We start from the raw sequence: 22,272 nt of genomic DNA, 5'->3' as shown, positions 1-22,272 counted from the left end.
CCTTTATTTTGTTTTCTGACTTCTCACAATACAAAAGCTTTATTTTTTTTTTCTAACTTCTCACAATACAATTGCTATTGTATGCAGAGAAGGTGGAAGAAGACATTAAAGCTGCGATTTTTATTTCCAAAAAGCTTTGATTTTTATCTCATTTTTATCTCAAACAAGTTTTTTTTTTGTTTCTCTGTTTACATGTTCGTTTTCTTTGTTTCTCACAATACAAAAGCTTAGATTTTTTTGTGTTCCTCAACCTTTTCCAACGTCCTCATTCTTTCCACTTACTTTTTAGTGACCTTTTCTCAGTTACCATCTGTAATGTTGCAATAGTCATTAGTGACGATGGTGTTTGATCTGGGTTTATTGTTGTGTTTGATGGTGTTAGGCAAGATTGAAGAGGCTTCGATTCTGGCATATATTTTTTTTATAAATTTGTAATGTTGTATGAATAAAAAAAAGGAACTTTTTTTTTTATTCCTGGGTTCTGTCGATACAAAATATTTAATTTTTTTCCTCAACCTTACTTGACTGTGGTTAAGTATTGTTCTTCCTTTGCATTTCGTGTTTCTTTTGTTCTGCCTTTGTTTTATTTTGTTAGTTCTCGCAGTGAAAAAAATTTAATTTTTTGGTGTTCCTGAACCATGTTGACCTTTTTGGTGTTCCTGAACAACATTCTTCACCATGTTTTAAAATTGTTTGAGTACATTCAAATTCGTATCATAAATTTGTTCAATACAACAATGAGTAGTGCTTCATTTTCTCTGTAAGAGAAAGCTTCGTTTTCTTTGCCCTGGCGATGCTGACGTGGACGCGTCAGGGCTTACATGTCACAATGTCAAGGGCCCTCATTTTCGCCTAAAAACGTTACTGTCAACCTGCATTTATTATTTTTATTAATTAATATTAATGAATTTTATCGTGCATTTAATACTTATTGTCTTTTGCGTTGCTTTTGCTCTGGTTACTATGTGTTTATTAATTTATTTCCATTGTAAATGTAAATATGTAATAATTAATTATTTGTATTATGTTCTCAAAACGTTTGCCTTTCCAATGTGCTTTTCTTTCATGGTGCTTTTAGTCGTCATTATAATAAATTAATTATTTTAAAATTTAAATGTTAACATAAGATTAATGTTTCAAACGAAAAATAAAAAAATAATTAATAAATATAATTTAAATATATAAAAGATTAAAATTAAACTTTTAAAATTTAATTTATTCAAATAAAACAAATAATTAAATTGATAAAAAATTACACTAAACCTTTATCTATCTTTGTGTTTTATGCGCTTCGTTTTGCCATGAATGTATGCTTCCAAGAAACACAAATGCAGCTTCGATGAGACTGAAGTGAATGGTGCGTCAGCTTTTACTTATTTACTTATTTATATATTTTATTAATTAATAATAATAATAATTATTAATAATTTCCATTGTATAGAAATGACGATGTGACAGCTGCACCCACATTGATAAGTTTCTTTTGTTGATTTGATGGTATAGCAAGCAAATTATTAAGTCTAAAGCTCATATGGGATAAAATTATTAATTATTATATTATTATTTCCATTGTATAGAAACGATGATTTTATTTCCATTTGATGGTGCGACTCATATGGGATAAAATATTATTAGACAACTTATTTATTGAGGGACTATGATTCATACCCAACACAACAAAGAGTGATAATGCACTGTGTATGACATTTTTTGTAGCCTTCCTTATCTTAATCTACTAAGCATGATCCCAAATGACCACTCGGAATATGAATGATGAATATGCCAGTAAACGTGTTACTCCGTATGGACCAAGACAAGTTGTATGTGATATGACATGTCATTTGTTAACTACTTCTATATTTTGTACGTGAAGGGTTATGATTACAAAAATGGTATATTACAAAAATGGTATAAACAAGCAAGTTACAATGCTATTGATAAAATTCCTATAGTTTACATCTATTTCATAATGAAATTTAACACTATTGATAAAAAAAAAGTGAATGTTTATACCAAGAATGAATATATCTCTTTCTGATTTTCCATGACCATTCAAACTAATTAGAAAATAGTTTTCATTCACTACTTCATTTGCAATGACCATTAACAACTCTACGGAACAGACCTTGGCACATGTATGATTTTATTGCATCACTCACACCAAAGCATATTCATATAAATTTACCACTTTTTAGGTTAGTATTGTTGTATATAGTAGCAACGTCCTGCTTGAGATTTTTAAATGTTCACTACTCTTATCTATATATGCAATCAATTCATTCATTTTTGTTCATCGTGCAATCTCTCATTCACTACAACAACAAGCTACTAACGATAATTACAACAATACCACCATCCAAAACGATCCACAATTGGATGAGGTTAGTTTCAAATTCATATTTTATTTAATGTATTTTTTCTGCCAATATTTAAATATTATTATCATCCAAATAAACTAAATTTTCATCAATTTCATAATGAATTTGAACACTATTGATACAAAAAAGTGTATGTTTATACCAAGAAGGAATGTCTTCTTCTTATTCTCCATGACCATTCAAACTAATTGGAAGACAATTTTCATTCACGACTTCATTTGGAATGACCATTAACAACTCTACGGGATAGATCTTGACACATGTACGATTGTATTACATCACTACCACTAAAGCATATTCATATAAATTTACCACTTTTTAGGTTAGTATTGTTGTATAAAGTAGCAACGTCCCGCTTGAGATTTTTAAATGTTCACTACTCTTATCTATATATGCAATCAATTCATTCATTTTTGTTAATTGTGTAATCTCTTATTCACTACAACAAATTACTAACAATAATCACTACAATATCACCATCCAAAATGATTTATAATTGAATGAGGTTAGTTTCAAATTCATATTTTATTTAATGTATTTTTTTTCTACTAATACTTAAATATTATTATTATTTAAATAAATAAAATTATATAAGTGTGTACATCTACTAATAATTTATATTTATAAAATTTTAAATATTTGTATGAGTTCGTGCATGTCAATTGATTACTCTCTTGTTAAATAAAAAAAAGTGGCTAGATTACTTCTCTTTTCCATGTTTACTCCTTTTTGGACCGGAGTACCCTGTCTCCTTTTTCACATATATCGTTCCTTATTCATTCTGCTTCACCATCGACACTTTTCGCTCAGGCTCAACCATATCAATTCCACGGTCTCTCTCTCTCTCCTTAAATATCTAGGTTTCGATTCTCTTCCTGCATTTGCATTCAAACTTTAGATGCACAGTAGCGCAATAACAGAGCCTCTGTTAATCATTTTCAAGCTTCCATTTATAGCTTGAGTTGGAATTGCCATCCGATCTGACTTCGTTTCGCAGGGTTTGTACTTGATTATTGCACAATTTTGTTCTTCGATTAAGAAATTTGGTAGGATTCGTTGTTTCATGCGGTTAGGGTTCTAGAAACGAAAATTTTCATTTGTTGCTAAGGGGATTAGGGCTTTCTGTGGAATTTAGGGTTACAAGTATATCTATGGCGGCTGGTAGACATGGAGGTTATCGTGACAACGAGTTTAGGGACCGTGAGTCCAATTTTGATGTTTCAAGGCGGGTTTTTAATAATAATTCTAGACAAGAGTATGATAGTATGACGAATGGTAGCCGCGATGTTGTGAGGGTTGGGAGCAAGGATGCAAGAGATAGGATTAGACTGAGGCAGAAAGATATTAGGGAGAGGGAAGCTCCAAATGGTAGCTATTTGAGTAAGAGTGACTCTGGCGGTAGCGGCGGTTGTAGTTGTGGATTTGGTCCCAGAAGATGTGGGTTTTCTGTTAAGACTATGGATAGAGAGCCGGGTGAGCTTTCTAGTGAGAGTGGGTCCGATGATGATGGTATTGAATCAGGATCACAGGAAAAATACTGTGAGGTTGCAACAAGTGAAGGAAACTGTGCACGATCTCCGCTAGAGAGGAAAAGAAAATTTTCTCCAATAGTATGGGATCAGGATGACAACGAAGTCAATAATTTATCCAAACTCAGGGTTGTCACAGCAGTGACTACTCTGCCTCCACTTCCAAGAGTCCGTCTGTCACCTAATGTTCCGGATAGAGGAGTTGAAACTCATCCTGTCAAACACACAGAGGCTGAGATTCTTGAGTTACCAACTGTAACTAATCCTCCTTTGCTGTCTGAGTCAGATCAGGATGCTGAGTCTGAGTCTCCTGTTGGTTTGCATTCATTGTTGCCAGATCAGGAAGCCAAGCGACCTGAAGGTGAAGATTATATTCCAACTCATAACATATCATCTTCAAGATGGGCTGCTGGAGATAACTCTCCTGGTGATGAAGGTGAAATAAATGATGACAAGGAAATCCTTAAGAGGAGGAAGCTATCTCCTGAGCTGGGTATGAGAGTAAGAAACAGGATGTCAAGACTAGAGGAATCTAACATAGAAGATTTTGTAGGAGCTAGAGCCAAATCATCCGAATCTAAAGAAAGAGGTAGCCGTGGGAGATTATCCAGTGGAGATTATTGTCCTGGTAACATGTCAAGGAAGGATGATTATATGGAGATTGATGGTCAAGGTAGCAGAAGTGAAGCTAGTGGTTATCATTCAGATACAGATTTGGAAGATGATAGCAGAGAAACTTCTGAACCTCCGGTTCCACCACAAAGAGTTGCCAACATGCTTCAGGGTTGTAGAAGTGTTGATGAGTTTGAGAGACTGAACAAGATAGATGAAGGAACATATGGTGTCGTGTTTAGGGCCAAAGATAAGAAGACTGATGAAATTGTGGCATTGAAAAAGGTGAAGATGGAGAAGGAAAAAGAAGGTTTTCCACTGACTTCTCTCAGGGAAATAAACATTCTTCTTTCCTTTCACCACCCATCCATAGTTGATGTTAAAGAAGTAGTGGTAGGAAGTAACCTTGATAGTATTTTCATGGTTATGGAATACATGGAACATGATCTTAAAGGACTAATGGAGGCAATGAAGCAGCCCTTTAGCCAGAGTGAAGTAAAGTGCTTAATGCTCCAGCTTTTAGAAGGTGTGAAGTATCTTCATGGCAACTGGGTGCTTCATAGGGATTTGAAGACTTCTAACCTCCTTCTGAATAATAGGGGTGAGTTAAAAATTTGTGATTTTGGATTGGCTCGTCAATATGGGAGCCCATTGAAACCATATACACACCTGGTGGTTACTCTTTGGTACAGGTGAGTCATTTGGTCAGACATGCCATTTTTTTCTGTTTATTCATGTCACTGGTTAATTTGTATGATATTCCTCATTATAGTTCAATTTTATTGTTGTGAAGTTAAAAACTATGTTGTCATGTGGTCTTCCATTTCCGTAGAACTTAATCTTAATTTGATAATATTCTTCAAGAATTTTTTTTGCAGTATAATTATCTTGTCTTTTGACCGTTAATATTTATATATTCTTGCATCCTTTTCTAAACATTCACTCAGAAGTCTGTCATTTCATTGTGATGCTGCTTTTATTAGTGGCATTTGACTTTATTTTACTATGTATTTTAGAATGTCTCAGACATCATTCCCTTGCAATGGAAGAGATCATTTAGTTAATAATGGTTATCTATTTGTTTTTCAGGGCTCCTGAACTTCTTCTCGGGACAAAACAGTATTCAACAGCCATTGACATGTGGTCTCTGGGTTGTATAATGGCTGAGCTATTGTCCAAGGAACCACTGTTTAATGGGAGGACTGAATTTGAACAACTTGACAAGGTATGCATTAACACCATTTTAGACTTGTAGTGGATAAGTTCTTGCTCTCACTTTGGTCTTTCAACATTTCGTGCCTCTTCAAGTGGCGTAGGCCTATTAACATTTATTAATTTACTTGCAGATTTTCAGAATTCTTGGCACACCAAATGAAACAATTTGGCCTGGGTTCTCAGAATTACCCTGAGTCAAGGTCAATTTTGTCAAGAATAAGTAAGTATTTATAATTTCCTTTATTTAAGAATTTTACTGTTTAGTTCCTCTGTTCTTATTTTTTTGTCACTGTTTTCCCAGGCTTTCAACTCTGGGTGGTTCTGGTCTGGCTATCTGGCCTCTCTTGGTTACTTCTACTCAACTTTTTCTAGTTTATATTAATTACCAGAATGTTCCTTTCAGGTATAATCTCCTGCACAAAAAATTTCCTGCAACATCAGTCACCGGATCGCCAGTTCTTTCTGATTCTGGATTTGATTTGTTGAACAAGCTTCTAACTTATGACCCTGTAAAGGTAAATAATTCATACCACTTGACTTAATTTAGTAAATAGTAATTGGTTTCAGTGTTTATTAAGAATATGAGCTGTTATCATTAATATACACAGCGGATCACGGCTGAAGAAGCTCTAAACCATGAGTGGTTTCGTGAAGTTCCCCTTCCGAAGTCTAAAGAATTTATGCCTACATTCCCTGCTCAACATGCTCAGGACAGGTGACCAAATAAGATTTTGCCTATGGTAAATTGTTTTTTAATTTTACTTGTTCATTTGACGCTCTATAATTATGTAAATAGGCGAATGAGGAAAATATTAAAGAGTCCAGATCCATTAGCAAAGCAACACTGGAAGGAGATGCAGCAGGGTGAATCAGGGACTGGTGGTATTTTTGGTTAAGAATGGTGCAATTTAATTTTTGGTTCACAATAATCATTCTAACATGGTCTGCTCAATGGTTGCACACTTGAGGTGAGAGTAAGCGCCAAATGGACATTGCTTATTTTGATTGTTAGACAATCACTTGTGCGATTTTTTTATCTGGCATTTCTTGTTGGTTTGTGTCGAGAAATGTATTCTTTAATTCCTTGGAGCCATATCTATTTCAGGTTAACCTCTTTATGCTTTATCATTATATTGAAATGCACATAGGGCACAGCTTGCGCATAAAGTGTGGCATATTTGCCTTCTGAAAATAGTAATAGTCAGTATCTGCTGAAAGTTGTATATGTAACATTTTCATTTTGACTGTGTAATCAATTTAAACTGGTTTTGAGTATTAAAGCAACATGCATTTTCTCATAGTTATGAGTTCTTTTGCTTTTTTAATGTTCATATCATGCTTGCAAGAGACAGTTGTCACATGAAGTGGAAGAGTGCATTCTGTCCATTTAGTTGAAGAAAATGACAGTAACTTTTTAATTCCAAGGTAATGCATTTCTTTGATATCTTGGATATTAAGGAATGATGATTATATTTGCCAGTCTGAGAGATGATGTCTATAAGCCAGTGTCACTCTGTAACATGGTCTGATGTTTAACGTGTATACAAATGGCTATTGCTTCAAGGAACCTATTCTTTTTTTTATGCAAAATTAATTGTTTAACTGTAATTTATTTATTTGCAGTAATTACTGTATGTTGAAGTTTCTTACATATAAATCTAACTGGAATTAATGATTTTGGAAGAATGTCATGAATTCTTTCGGTTAAAAATTAGTACCATTCAAGAAGGTTAGTACTTGAGTGCAGGTTTCTTTGTTCATAAGTTGCCTTCTGGTTGGAGCTTCAAATTGTGACCAGTGAATCATCAATATATATGGGAATGAGAATTTTTTTTTTCTTTATACCTAATGTTCTGAAAAATTTTCAATCTTTCATAGAATTTTGTATTTGAAACAATTTTTGCACCTTTATTTTGTTATTCCTTTCTCATGAAAAGAAATGTGCAATATCAGCCTGTTAATCTCTAAGTGTATTGTAGTACTGAAGAGTATTAACTAATACTGAAATGCAAATTAAATAAAAAAAGCTAAACTTATTATCATATCTATGCATCATGTAAGGGTTAAAGTTTTCACAAGTCCAAGAATTCTTTTATGACATTGATGTGCAAATGTCACTGCAGTATCAAAGCTAGCAGGTTGAGGATGTTACCTGTATACCTGGAATATATGGAACTTTGTTCCATCAGGCTCTCTAGAGGTACCATGCAAACCTTGGTCTGTTATAACTTGTGATTATATTATATTATATTATATTTATTATACATTTCTGAAGTTCTTTTTAAGATCATAAACATTTATTTATTTTTTCTGTGCATGTTCTAGTAATCCCTTGTGTAGTTTTATTCATATTTTCTAGAATAATAGTGAAGGATATTGATGGATTTGCAGTTTAGTGCTGGCTAAAATGTGTAGATAAATTGATGTTCAATTGTATGATTCGGTAGTAACTCTTAGAAAAAGCAACTTTATTAAAAGGGTTATCCAGGATGTTGGCTATGAAGTTTTGCCTGAGCTAATTGGGAGAGAATTGATCTCAGTCTGGATTTTAAATGTAATAGTTTGGTATCTTGGGCAATGTACAAGTTGTTTGTTTGTTAAATTTTGAGTTAATAATAAAAGATAAAAATGTTTAAAAAATTATGATTTATGTAAGTATTTTCATCCAAAGTTTTTATTTTCAGTGATCAAATTAATCACACATTGAAAGCTACATTAATTATTACACTATTTAATAACTTTTTTTTATTGGATAATGTTATCTCAAATACTGTTAGATTAAAAAGTTTTATCGTATAGATCATGTTTACAAAATTATATTAATATAAAATTGTTTGATATTTCAATTTCAGTAAAATTTGACATAAACAACCGAAATAATAATAATACTATATAATTATAATTTAACGGTTAAAAACTAATATACTTAGCTATGTGAATGTGATTTATATAAAATTGAACTGTGTAAAATTTGACTTCATGTTTTAAACATAAATAATAAAATTTAATGGGTGTAGTTTAGTTTACAACACATTGAATTTGTGGGAGAAAATATGGATTCAATTCCTATAGAATATATTGTTGGATAGGGATGATGAACCTTAAGTGGAACTAAACTTTGAACTAAATGATTAATGTTAATAAAAAAACATAAATCTTAAAATCCAATTGGCGCCTCTAGACTGCAGCTTGCACTTTAGAGGTTGAAATGTGGCCAATGTTATTTTCACCCTCTTTTTTTTTCACAACTTTTTTTATTTTGTTTTTGTTTTTACAGAAATACCATGTTTCACATTATAGATTGACACTTTCCCGTGTAAATGAACTACACAAAGAAAATAACTTTCCGTTATTTCTGTTTTTGAAATACTAGTTATCTTTTTTAAAAAAAAAAATCAGTATTTAATTAGTGATATAAATTATTATTATTTAATTAGGTTTGAATTAATTATGATGTAATTTATTCTTTTTCCGTTGTGTACAAAAACTGGTTTCTTTATGTAGGTTCGGGTCTTTTTTTTCTCTTCTTTTTCCTGAACCGGTTTTTGACACCCATTGATTTCCTTTGCGTAGTTCATTGACATGGGGTGGGGTGTCAATCTATATGGTATAATATATAATGGATGCAAATCCAGTGGGATGTTAAGGTTACCCCACGCGTGTGTGGCTAATGCGCACACACTTCATTTTTCCTTGGAGTACATTAACAATGAATACCAAAATATTTAAGACCAAAAATCCAATCACTTTTTTTTTTCTTTTAATTCAATTTAGGGATAAGATAGTAAATTACTATTTAAAATTTTCAAAAAATTAAAATGTCTCTCTATCACACGTTTTTCTTTCCTATCTCTTTCAGTTACACTTCCAACCCAGATTTGATGACCAAGCAAAGCAATTGCCCATTAATTGTGTTGGGCAAATGCAGAAACCAAATGAGAGATGTTAATATTCAAACTTAGCTTCTTCCTTCTAAATAAACAGCTATGAAAGACAACATAACATAATAAAGAAAGCAAGCAGATACATACACGAGAACCCCCAAACTTACTGCAAATTGCTGAACCTGCGAGAAGTCCTGAGCTCAAAGTTCCCAACAGACAAGGGTTCATCCCTCAAAAAGTAACTGCCTAATCTTTTTGAAGCCTAAGCAATCGGATGGATGCCCAAGAATGATTTCCTCTCTATAAAAATGTTTTCCAAAATAACCCGGCGTCCAAGAAAAACTATCGTACACCAAATCAAGTGCAGTGGCAAAAGGCAATCTTTAGAAATTTGACTGACTGATTCAACCAAATTGAATTAATTAACTTGTATTTTCCTTTTATTTCTCTTTTTGCATTATCAAACATTGAAAAAAAAGACTACGCCAAATGGATTTTTCAAAATTTTGATTTTCAAAAGCATAACTATTCGAAAAATTTGCAGTGATTTTTTTTAAAAAAGAAATAACTATTCATTTGGTTCTTTACCTTTTAATCTTTACACTTAAAAATCATCCATTTGTAAAAGTATTTTAGATCCTTTTTGATCATGACATTAACAAATTACAAAGATTAAAATGTCAAGTTTGTGTAAGCGTCAAGATCAAAAGGGATTGAAAGTGTTTGCGTAACGACTAAAATGACAAGTATAGAAAGGAAAAGGTAAAGTTAGGACAACCCTAAACCCTGAGATTAAATGAGCAATTTTTCCTAAAAGAATATTCCTTTCTTACTTGAAAAAGTTGAATATTTCTTTCTTGAACAATCTCTATTAATTAATAACATATTTGCCTTCCAAAAAAAAAAAAATCTCTAATAAATTAATGAATAACTCCTATCTTACTTTTTAAATTTTTAAACTATTAAGCATTTTTTTAGTTAAAAGAAATAGTATTCCAGACACGCTCTAAAACTACAAGTCAGTGCAACAACTTAGAAAAAAAAATCTGCTATTATTTTGTAGATTTACACACTTGTTGAAGAAGAGTTAAATGCTGTGAAAAAAAATCTTTAGATTGGATAAGTGCTATACTGCCATCAGTTGGATTTCAGTCATAATTTTAGCTAGGGGTTTGTACATTGCTTGTAAACAAATATGGTGGTGGATGGCTCAATTAACAAATTGGCATATCAGAAAATATATATACGAGTATTAGCTGTATCGCGATGCTACCAAATACTATGGCCTCATATAAACTTGATACTGGTTTGTCCTTTGCTTCAGTACCATACAATCACATTTATCCGTGTGTAGATCCTCTACAGTAATACCATACAATTTTACAGCAAAATCACCACAAACAAGCCGCAAAATAAGCTTAGTGATTGATAACAAAATCTCGGGTTTCGTGATAGCAAAATTTAAATCCATTTTTTTTAATTCCAATTCGTAACCCTGCAATGCAACCCATAGTAAACAGGGACAGAGAGCATTAAAACTATTTTAAAGCAAAAACTTATCGACAAACCATAACATTCATTTCGACTTTTTATATGTGATGTTAAGTTCTCACCGAATTACAACATATATTGCCGCATCTTCCACAGCGATGATGTTAAAAAACATCATTTTTTTTTTGTTTTTTATATGTCAGAGAGGAAAAGATAATATGACAGCAACATTGAACTTTACTTAATCGATATAGGCAGACATGTAGAATGTTGGGGGCATTCTTTTTGAGCTTTAATTTTAAGCGTGCTACCCACCTTTTAATGGCTGAAATAATGTTCAGGTAGCACCATAACTTTGAACTGCTAATGTTAAAAAATATCTGTCTGTGATCACTGATAATAAATAATGTTAATTTCAGCTGTTGAAAAAACATCAAATCCTGCACCTGTGAAGGCGGTGAGGTGATCATCGTAAAACTTTTAAATCCTCTGCTATGAAGTGAGGGCAGTTGGTATTTATTCTGATCTTTTATCTTAAGAATAAGAAGATATATTAGCTTGGTTTATTGCAGTTGCAATATTCATTTTTTTATTTTTTTATTCTTCATACCATAAAGTTGATTTCATAACCGCAGGTATGATTACGTTGCATCTATACCAACTGTATACTACAATCCGAGGCTTAGAGTTAGACACCAAACAGTGGACATGCCCCTTATAAATTTATGTCTCTTGCATGATGCATCCTTCATATACTTATTGTTCATGCCTTGTGTCATAAGAAACTGCCATCCATGGCTTGTACCCAATTTGGTAACTTGGTAACGAAGAAGAATTGTAGAACTCGTGGACCCTTTCAAGAAATTTATTGTGGCAACCTAGAAGGCCCAAAGGTCGTAGAGGGTTTATTGGTGCTGGTATACAAATTTTATCATTAAAGTATTAAAGTATTGTCTTACTAAGAACAAAGGTAACCAGAGTCAATTCAAAGAAAAATATTGTGTTCACAAGAGACCGGTCAACTGTCCATCCAAATATACTGATTCCTCCAGCATTTGTCTGCAGATACATCACTGCACATCCAAAGGCTTGTATAAGAAGGGAATTCATGTTTATCTAAAACATGCTTATAGTCTACATTCAATAGTTTCAATCAAGATAGATAAAAAAAAGTTTAACGATTATGCATTCACATTATAAAATAATTTTACATTGTTGACCAATTAAAAACAAGTTATTGTTTGTCTCAAAAATTGGCAAGCTGATAATTTAGCAAGTAACGTACAAGTAGTTTTGAATCATGCCAAAAGAAAAATCAGTTATCATTGTAAATCTCTACATGGTCAATGAATACAAAAAAAAAAATTTATGTATGAGCTGCAATTAAAGAATTAAATGAATCAATGCTTCTTCTAAGCAAGTCTTCCCATCACTAGTTAATAATCACGAGCTTGACATCAAAATTTCAACAGCACAAAGACTGAAGGTTGTATTACGTACCAAAGGCTTGTCTCTTGTTATGCGAGGACATATAAGAAGCTAACTGGGTATGTGAAGGCACACCAATGTAATCTGATGACTCTAGATCACTTTCTGAGTAATCCAAAAACATTGAGTTTAAATGTTTTGCAACCTCCAAGCTCCCTGTACTAGCACAATATCTCAGTTTAGATGAATCAGAAGTGCATGTTACTAGCGCATGCCATCTGCTTGCAAGTGAAACAATGCCTTGAGCTCTATGTGAAATCTTTGTTGCTGCATGCAGAACAATAATAATTCCAACCACTTGAACAAGTGTGGAAACCTGAAAGAATGTATCGAGAACAAAGATACATAAGTTGATACTTGAAAAAAGTTGAAAACAACAATGAAAAGCTCACTAAGGACTTAGAAACATTTTGAATGCAGGATAGCTTGATCAAAAGAAAAGTAATCAAGTCCTTCAATTTAAAAACACAAAGTCATAAACTGTATTGAACACAGAGAACTGAACTTACAGCAAAATCTCCACCACTTATGAAAGTCAGTGCTCCACCAAATCCAGTGACCTGTAATAGAGTCACAAATTGGCTAGCTGTGACAACCAAGAACTGTAGAAGCAAGTAAATTCTGAATCTATGGCTTATCTTGGACAGATGGAATCGCAACCGAATGTGCTCCTCCATAAAAACCAACACATCATTTTCCCTTTGCAAGAGTTTCCCGTAATCATCAAAGTGAATGAGTTGCAAACTGCAGACCAAGTGAAATAGAACACAGGCCGATAAAGAGATTGCACTGACATAAGTCCATGATACAATCAGAGCCAATAAAACAGCAATAGAGAGCCATAGAGACCCGTGTTCTACCAAGGAAAGGCGAGTGATTTCTCGGGCTGTCTTCAAAAGGAAACATGACAACACCCAAAGGATGATCAAGCGTAAAGACCCCTAAGAACAAAACAGCATTTTAGCAGTCTTCCAAATTCAAATGATGCTGAATCCCCCAACAAAACTAAAAATAGAACCCTCAACAACCTTAAAAAAGGTTACATTACCAAAATAAGCGTATATGTCACACCACACAAAACCCATATAATGGAGAAATTATTACATGGTCCAAGACACTTGTCTATAATTCTAATTCTATGTGACAACCGATTTTCTTGATGTATCATGTGAAGATTGTTCAAGATCATAATGTTCTTGGACCATGTAATAATTTTTCCGCATAATTAAAGTTCATCAAACTCAAATTTGAAAGCAAAAATATCAAAATCTGAATCTAAATTATCACGGCCATCACCGAAATCTGTTTAACGTAATCATGGTGAAAGCATGGCATGTGAGCAGCGTGGCGGTCAACGAAGAGGAACCTGGTGAGGCCATACTTGCGAAGATTGTGAGAGAGGCAAATCAAGGACACGGAAGCTAGGCAAGTCTGAAATGCAACAATGCCAATTTCAAAACTTTTTATCTGATTCTTGTCCGTGTCATACACCTGAAGGGCCAGGAGTGGCACCACCACACCAACCGCCGCAAAAGTTGTCCAAGACACGGTGAAGCTCAACAATGAAGACTGGTTGAAGCCAAGTAGCGTGAGAAGTGCTTCTAAACGTGCAAGGACATCATCAAGGGGTGTTTGTGTTTCTTCATCATTGTCATTATTTTCTTGTGGTAGGTGTTGGTGGTCTTGGTTTGTGTTTGAAGTGAGGAAGGGAGTGTGAGTGGGAAGAGGTTGCTCTGTTTGTATGGCCATGACTTTCTTTATGAAATCTAAGGACCCAAAAAACGGCATCGTGTGAAAATTATCAATTTTCAGGGGAAAGTGGAACACCATCAAGCTGTTTTGACTTGTGGTATGGAAGAAAGTGGAATAGTGAAGCAACGCATTTTGCATTTGCCCGCAACCAGGCATGCCCTTTTACATAGAAGTTCGAGAGCTTAAGGAATAAGGAACAATTTTCTTCGCAAGTGGGGAACTAACAAATAACATGTTTGGGTTTGAGTCATTTTGGACGTAAAATCATTTACTAAAACCATGCCATTGGCCGGCCAACATGTCTATAATAGAAGGCTTTATTAGATTGTAGGGACACAATAATTTGTCGTGAAGTCAAATACAAATTATAAAAAATATTTAAGTCATTTTCGCCCGACATAAAATAAAACTAAAAATAGTAACTTGATCTTATCTGTGATATAACCTGACAAGTAAACTTGCCCATTGCAAATACCTAATGGGGACCCACAAACCTTGAACATAAATTATTTATAAAATAAAATATAGTATAGTCGTAGGATGCAATCATGCAACGAAATATGGGAGCAGGAAAGAAAATATTAATTTTGGCTATCCATCAATGTGATGACAATGTGCATGCTTGCTTATTGTTTTTGTCAATGAAATTGTGTAATTGGACACATAGTTGGAGCTTAAAAGAGGAAGCAATTTCGAGAAAGAGGAACAGTCTTGGCTGCGGTGCAGGTGAGAACCTCTCCATCTGCTGCAACCGTGTATGTTTCTGGGTCCACAGTGATTTGTGGAAGAGTGTCATTCAGTTTCATGTCTAATTTGGTGAGCTTCCTCACATTCTCCACAGCTTATCATACTGAATTCAGAAATGATGGCCCTTTGTGTAAATAGAACATAATCCGAGCATTTTTAAATGTAAAAATGAATTTATCATTTTAAAACAAAAGAAAATAAATTATACATAAATTTTATTTAAAATGCTAAGGTACTAGGTGCAACAAACAGGCAAACACCTGAATTTGTCTGTCTCCATTGTTGACAACTCTGAGAATTATTGATTCAGATTTTGACTTCTACATATTATTTCACCTGGAATTCTATTATCTTCTTCGTTCTCTGTAAACTTGTCAAGAGAAAGTACTGTAAACACAGTTTCCACCCATGAGAGAGATACTAATGTGAGTAAGAGGCTTCAATTTGCAGTTTGTGTTTCTGTTAGTCTACTTCAACACAATTTTTGAAACTACATCTTAGAAGATTGCAAAATTTCACTCCGAACATTATTTTACTAGAGCTAGATATTTTGGATTTACATGAGCCAGAAAAGAACATAAATTAATTTCTCTCCAGGTTTTCCCAAGAGTGCTACTTGACAAAAAGAAAATATACACTAATAATGCTTTATTTTCAAGAAAGGATAAATATAAATGTAACATACATATGAATTCATTATCAAACTGAAAACATACTATTTTTAGTGCATTGCCCCTTTTACAGCCAATGTGACCGGTTAGGTGATTCAAGCAATCTCAGTCAACTAAGTTAGGTTAGTAAAAACAAAAGGGCATCTTCAAATTAGCTAATAGAATTTTTCTATACAAGAATAAGAAGACAATAGGTTCCTCTTCATATAAACAAAAGAAAAATGCTTATTATTAGCAGAAACTAAAAATTACTGAGAAAAAATTATCTATGGGTAAAGGATAAATGAAAGATATAGTTTGTATTTCCTAAGTCGTGTCTTAAATGAAAGATATAGTTTGCATTTCGTCCAAAAAATTAAACATAACGTTGATGAGATACAGATTGAATTTTAAATATAACAAAAAAATATTATGTAAATAATTAATCTGATGTTTTGACGAGCGTGATGTAAATACTAATAGTATTTTTTTTGAACCACTTACACATGGTTATACTATACCACTAAACTAGTAGCTTGGTTATATATAATAGATTTAGTTTTAATCACTCAATTTTTTTATTCATTTTAATTTTTATAAATTTTAAAATTTGGAAAAAAAAATCGTCTATCATTCTTCATTAATAACATGGCATACGTGATACGTCTGGTCAAAACTTTTTCTTTTTTGAGAGAAATACGTCAAGTCAAAACTAATACATCTAAAAAACTGAAATCGATATGTATTACCAAGAATACAAGTACTTCTACGACTAAGTAACAATCTTCTCTATATATGTTTTTTCTAGCCATGGTCCCTTCAAACTTCATCAGCTCTTTGACCAAAAATGGCTTCTCTAGTTGCTAATCTAATCCCCCTTACCCATAATTCAGCCATTTCAACCCCACCTTCACACACAAAATGTACCTGCTTATTTTTTGTAGTGACCACATGGAACATTCCTGGCTCATCAACATCAAACTTCCTCCTGCGATTCCATCGAAATTTCGCACTTGGTCCAACCTCAGCCTCTTTACAAATCACGTTTCTCTTACTAGATTTCCCCCAACGTAAGATTCCAGCAGCTCCAATCATCACTAGTAACTTACCATGAGGTGAACCTTTACCACACTTTGTATGTTTTTTAACACGACCACCATGCAAGACTAGTTTTCGAGCTACCTCATCCAATATCACGCGTTCTGCATCATTTCGTGCACCATTTTCTCTTGCAAGTAAAAGTGCTGTCTCGTGCCTCTCATTCTGAATATCACATTTAGCTCCATAAGAGATCAAAAGCTCACACATCTCGCCGCGGCATCCTCTTGCTGCTAACATCAAAGGGGTATATCCTTGACCATCAAAAGCATTGACATCATACCCTTCTTTTAGTAGGTTGTGAGCAATGTTTATGTCCCCATAGCAAGCTGCACGGTGGAGAGGATTCACCTCAATCGAACCATTGCCTCCCTTTTTAAGTGCATATTCAAGCATCACCTTGTGGAACACTTCACCATTTTGGCTAATATCTATGAGGTTAAGGGCTGTCAAACCATACTTGTTTTTAAGATTAGTCACATCAGCCCCAGCATAAAGAAGTAACTTGAAAGCCTCCACATTGCCCCCTACAGCAGCTATCATAGCAGCTGAAAATCCATTTGCATTTTGCTCATCTAGATCGATGTTATTATTTTCAATGAGTTTCTTCAAACCCTCTATATCATTTGCACGAGTTACAAATAACAAAGCGGAAAATCTAGAGGTGTTGCTTGATTTAACAACCTTCCCGGCTCTGATTACATCCAAGATTGCTCTCTGGAAGACTTTAGTCCACTGAACACAGTTTGCAATTGAAGTTGCACAGTGACCAGATGAATTTACCATACCCAAATCAGCACCTGCAGATACTAGGACTCCAAGGCACTTCTCATGTTTGTACCTTGCACAGATCATCAATGCTGTGTCTCCACATTTTGTTTGAGAGTCCAAGTTACAACCACCATTAATCAGGCACTGAAGAATGTTACATGATCCGAGCCGTGCAGCCATGTGAATAGGGTGTTCATTGGTTTCTTCTGTGGTTTGCACTACCACTTCTGCATCAGCACCATTCTTTAGAAGTATATTTACAGCTTTTTCATTGTTACAAATGATAGCATGGTGCAAGAGACTCCTCCCAGTGTGCAAGCTATTAGGCGAGAGCTGGCAGAGAAGCATGTGCAATATAGCACCAGTGGATTCAAAATACTCCACAGCACACCATGTGATTGGATAAGGCTCAGCTAGCCCAACACCCACACGAAATTCTTCTCCTGTATCCGTGTCCCACAACCAGGCCCCAAGTTTGACCTTGATATCAAGCCTTACGCCAACCTGTTTTCAGAAAACAGAAAATGATTATGATTGTACAGTACAAAATAACTGTACTTGATGCAGAAACTTGACCAACCACAATTAGATTTTGTTTACAGATAAGTAGATTATATAATTAGTTGGATCAATCTTTGATGCTTCATGTTGTCCCATATGGTAGCAATAAAAGATGTTGCTGAAGTTGATGCTTAGTTATGCCCTTTTCATTTTCATATGAGAGAGCAATTTGGTAATTGTAAGTAATGAATACATTTTGATCATGCAAGTGTCCTTGAATACATGTTCAAGGTTAACAGACATGAAACATCAATGAACTCTTCTCACATTGTAATGACACCCCAAAAAGTCAAACGAAAAAAAAGGAACTTGCCATGCCGCATAAACCAACACCATTATTACTTTAAGAACCTAGACATGTTTATCCCATGTGAAGCTTACTTATGCAAGTCAGAGAAGCCCACCTGCAACAGTAATCCAACTACATTAATCTGCCTGCTGACCACAGCGGCGAATAATGCATTGCAATCAACACTAGCGTGAAGAAATGGTTTTGAAGATTGAAGCAAAATCCTATCGATTGCATTGGCATCCACTCCATGCTGCCAACATATGGAACACTGTCATTTAATAATCAAATACATGAAATCTTTTGCACTTCTTTTTTGCACACATGAGGAGCTACATTTACCACATCAACAAATTTAGAAGTGAGCACAACCCATAATAAGGCCATAACATATCAAGCATAATGGTGTTACCTTGATGAGTACATCAATAACCTCAACGAAGCCTCTGCAACATGCAGAGACAAGAGCATGAACTGCTACCTGAGGACGAACCATGTTGGACTGCATGAGTAGTTCAGCAAACCTGGCCCTCCCCAAGTAACTTGCTTCCATTAAAGCCTCCTCGCATGCAAGTTGTGACGCCCCAGCATTGATAAGGACCTCCAATATTTTTAGATGCCCTTCTCTCACTGATGCTGTTGTGGCATAGCCCCGGAACAATCTCATATTTACATTTGCTCCAACATTCTATCACATGAAAACATCTAAACTTTGTTAATGACGACTGATGTGACAAAACTGAAAGCGTTACAAATCCATTATTTGTTAACTTGATTTAGGTGAATCGACACTCTGAAATGGACCATTTCTTTCCCATTCTCCTTCCTCCTATCACTCTCTCAGTACACCATTTTATCCTTTACAATGCTGATAAGATCTAATTTAAGGGGACGAGAAAAGACTTCAAATTACACCATGATTAACCACTATAACTTTAAATTTCTTAAGCACATGACACCACAACTAAATAACTACTGTTTTCGAACTTTTTTATGATTCCAATGTTAAAAGGAAAATTTTATGGAAACAGATAAATAAAAGTTATTGTCCTACATCGTCCGTAAGAGTAATGTCAGACAAGACGTATGATATATATTGATGAATATCTCATAACAACATTAAAATGTGTTTTGGGCTCAAAAAGTTTAAATGGATTTTAGCGTTAGATAAGGATCAAATATGAGAGCTGACCAATTATCCGAAAGAATAAGGATGAAAGATACTCCCAACATAGATGGAAAACATATATCAAATCCAACCGAACCCACAATTAGGATGTGTAAGTTAAATTAAATTATACACATCACATATCAGCTTAGTTTTGTATGTCTTCAACATAATTAATGACATTATATGCAAAAGTTAAAATTTTATTAAGCCAATCATCGTTTCATGTGTACATGGATATTAGACATCGTTATTATACACGAATGACAACTTCAACTTTTATACTGTGAGAAAAACATCTTCATTAATCCAGTCCCTACGGAGTTGTCACATGACTTCCATGTGACTAAAAAACATTAGTTAAGAACTGAAAGGAAATTTACTTAAAAAATAAACATATGTTTTAACTGCTAAAAAAACATAATTAGGTGTAAATTATGTTTCGCGTATCATTGACTCATTGGGAGTGACAAGAAAACGCCGTCATATATTTAACCGCACTCTTTAAGAGCGGTTTTCTTTTAATTTTTTTTTTCAACAAAGCATGAAAATAATTGGTTACTTCCGTATCTTCAAGCACTGAAATCATGCACATGAAGCTAAATTGAATAATTGATTAGTGCAAGCTGCAATTCACTTTCAATTTTCAAATTTAAAATATGTTTTATTCTTAGTAATATGAATTTTGATTTTGATATGCATAAAAAACTATCTGTTTTTTATTCTAAAATTAAAATCACACGACAGTTTTTTTCTGACAAAAATTTTAGTTTTAGTTTTATTCTTTATAAAAAATAATTTCTTTGATTTTTATTTTTCTAAAATTTGAAATTACATTTTTTTCTCTAATGTTCATTTTAAAATATATAAATAAAATTTTACAAAAATAAAAAATTAAAGTGTCATATATCAACATGATACTTCATACACTAGTTTGTGTTAGCTGAAATGGTCATTTGACTTTCCTTTAAACGCATAAAAGTTAACAAGTTGAGGGATGAAAATTAAAGAATTTTTTTTACAAGAAGAAAAATTAAAACTATCCTATTTTACATAAAATAAAAACATTTTAAGATAATATACCTTAATTTGGTTTAGTTCATCAATTTCACAAATCTACGTGGTTCTATTTGATTTTCAAAAATTGAAAAACTGGTTAATTAATCAAACGGAAACAGAACAAACCAGTAGTACTATAACACCCTGATCACACACAACGCAAAAGCAGGCACCGCAGAGCCAAAGCAAAATAACAAGAAAACACGCAAACAACAAAACTGAAAACATAACATCTTTGTTTCGAAATTCGAATGTTTCGACGTCGTTTTAAGAAACCGATCATAAGTTCATCACAACACAAGGAACAAACAACGTTGAGTTGAGAAGCGTTACCAGAAGCTTCCGGAGGAGTGACAAATTCCCTGTGTGCGCAGCCAAAAACAGAGCAGTGAGCTCGGTCTTGAACTCCTCGTACGCCGAGTTAACTCTGTGAGGCGACTCGTCCTGCAGCACGATCTCCGTCGTTTTGGACTTAAACGACACCGTTCCGACGAAGTTAACGTCCACCAAGGGATTCGCGATGCATTCGAACGCAGCGTCTGTGTCACCGTAGTGAGCAGCGTCTACGAGACGCTGCGAAATCTCTGTTTCGTAATCTACGGGAAAAACCTGTTTCCTAAGCCCCGTACCAGAATTCGCCAACACCATCATTTTTGTTCTTTTTCTCAGAACCTGGGAATTTTCGTGTTGTTTTGTTTGCTTTTTAAGAATGAAATTGGTAACCAGGTACAGAGGAGGGACTGCATGTAGTTTTTATATGTATGGAAAAAAAAAACGTTTCATTTTAAGAAAGAAGCTTTCTTTTTAGCAATCAAGTAAATGGATTTTTTTAATTAAATAAAAATGCTGTTTGAGTTTTGGTTTGGTGTGGTTGAAATTTTTTTTGACCTGGCTCAAGTAAAGTTTATTTGGTCGTTGCACCTATAAATTTTTTTCCAATTCATTACTCTATGTGCATGGTAATCAGAAAACTGGACTAAATGATTACCATTGATTAAAAGAGTTTAATAGGTAAACATTAATTTTTATTTTTTATGATTCTAAAGTAGTTATTTATTTAAATCAATAAATTTATCATATAGCAGTGTCTCATTGACAACAATATAAACAAAGTTTTATATTATTAATGTATTCCTTCAATTTTATTTTATAAGGCATTTAAGGTAGTGGCAGATATTAAAAATGTAATTAATATTTTAAATTTCATAAGACATATTACCAGTATTAAAAATATAATTAATATTTTGAACTTCATGAAATATAATATATTACTGTAATTTCTTAATATATCTTTTTATCTTTTTAATTAATTAGACTTTTTTCATTTAATACACAATAACAATTACTTTCACTGAGAGTATTCTATGAAAAAAATTTAATACTTCATTAATTTTATAAAATGATAAATAATTTGATTTTTTTGTTGTTGCTAAAATGTCATATAAAGTGGAAAGAAGGAATATTTATTATTTTCTATAATTAAAAATATTTATAATGGATAAGATTTTTATTTAGAATGTTTGTATATGTAATATTTTTATAATTAGAGATTAGATTGTTTTGATTTTTTAAGTTGAGTT

The 22,272-nt window shown here is 33.4% G+C and overlaps 3 protein-coding genes across 4 annotated transcripts; 1 reads left to right on the top strand and 2 right to left on the bottom strand.

Moving 5' to 3' along the window:
* Positions 1 to 3,075: 3,075 nt before the first annotated feature.
* On the top strand, positions 3,076 to 8,336 carry LOC100808571 (cyclin-dependent kinase G-2). 2 transcript variants are annotated; one of them, XM_014770867.3, is made up of 7 exons: positions 3,076 to 5,211; positions 5,609 to 5,744; positions 5,866 to 5,954; positions 6,036 to 6,058; positions 6,138 to 6,249; positions 6,343 to 6,449; positions 6,531 to 7,576. In XM_014770867.3, the coding sequence occupies exons 1-3, from the start codon at positions 3,530 to 3,532 to the stop codon at positions 5,926 to 5,928; spliced, it is 1,881 nt and encodes a 626-aa protein (XP_014626353.1). In that variant the 5' UTR covers positions 3,076 to 3,529; the 3' UTR covers positions 5,929 to 5,954; positions 6,036 to 6,058; positions 6,138 to 6,249; positions 6,343 to 6,449; positions 6,531 to 7,576. The 2 variants fall into 2 exon arrangements, with proteins under 2 accessions (XP_014626353.1, XP_014626354.1); XM_014770868.3 differs by lacking the exon at positions 6,036 to 6,058 and having other exon boundaries at positions 6,531 to 8,336.
* A 3,340-nt stretch (positions 8,337 to 11,676) lies between these two features.
* LOC100796689 (uncharacterized) lies at positions 11,677 to 14,608 on the bottom strand. Its single transcript, XM_003552741.5, has 4 exons — positions 13,894 to 14,608; positions 13,107 to 13,538; positions 12,610 to 12,913; positions 11,677 to 12,182 (listed from the first exon to the last, which is right to left on the bottom strand). The coding sequence occupies exons 1-4, from the start codon at positions 14,503 to 14,505 to the stop codon at positions 12,052 to 12,054; spliced, it is 1,479 nt and encodes a 492-aa protein (XP_003552789.2). The 5' UTR covers positions 14,506 to 14,608; the 3' UTR covers positions 11,677 to 12,051.
* Positions 14,609 to 16,408: 1,800 nt separating this feature from the next.
* On the bottom strand, positions 16,409 to 21,425 carry LOC100795638 (ankyrin-1). Its single transcript, XM_003552739.4, has 4 exons — positions 21,026 to 21,425; positions 18,878 to 19,153; positions 18,581 to 18,718; positions 16,409 to 18,119 (listed from the first exon to the last, which is right to left on the bottom strand). The coding sequence occupies exons 1-4, from the start codon at positions 21,341 to 21,343 to the stop codon at positions 16,566 to 16,568; spliced, it is 2,286 nt and encodes a 761-aa protein (XP_003552787.1). The 5' UTR covers positions 21,344 to 21,425; the 3' UTR covers positions 16,409 to 16,565.
* Between the last annotated feature and the right edge of the window lie 847 nt (positions 21,426 to 22,272).

This window comes from Glycine max, chromosome 18, assembly GCF_000004515.6.
Source record: "Glycine max cultivar Williams 82 chromosome 18, Glycine_max_v4.0, whole genome shotgun sequence".
NCBI lineage: Eukaryota > Viridiplantae > Streptophyta > Magnoliopsida > Fabales > Fabaceae > Glycine > Glycine max.
The sequence above is the reverse complement of the archived record's forward strand: the minus strand, read 5'-3'. Positions and strand labels throughout refer to the sequence as shown.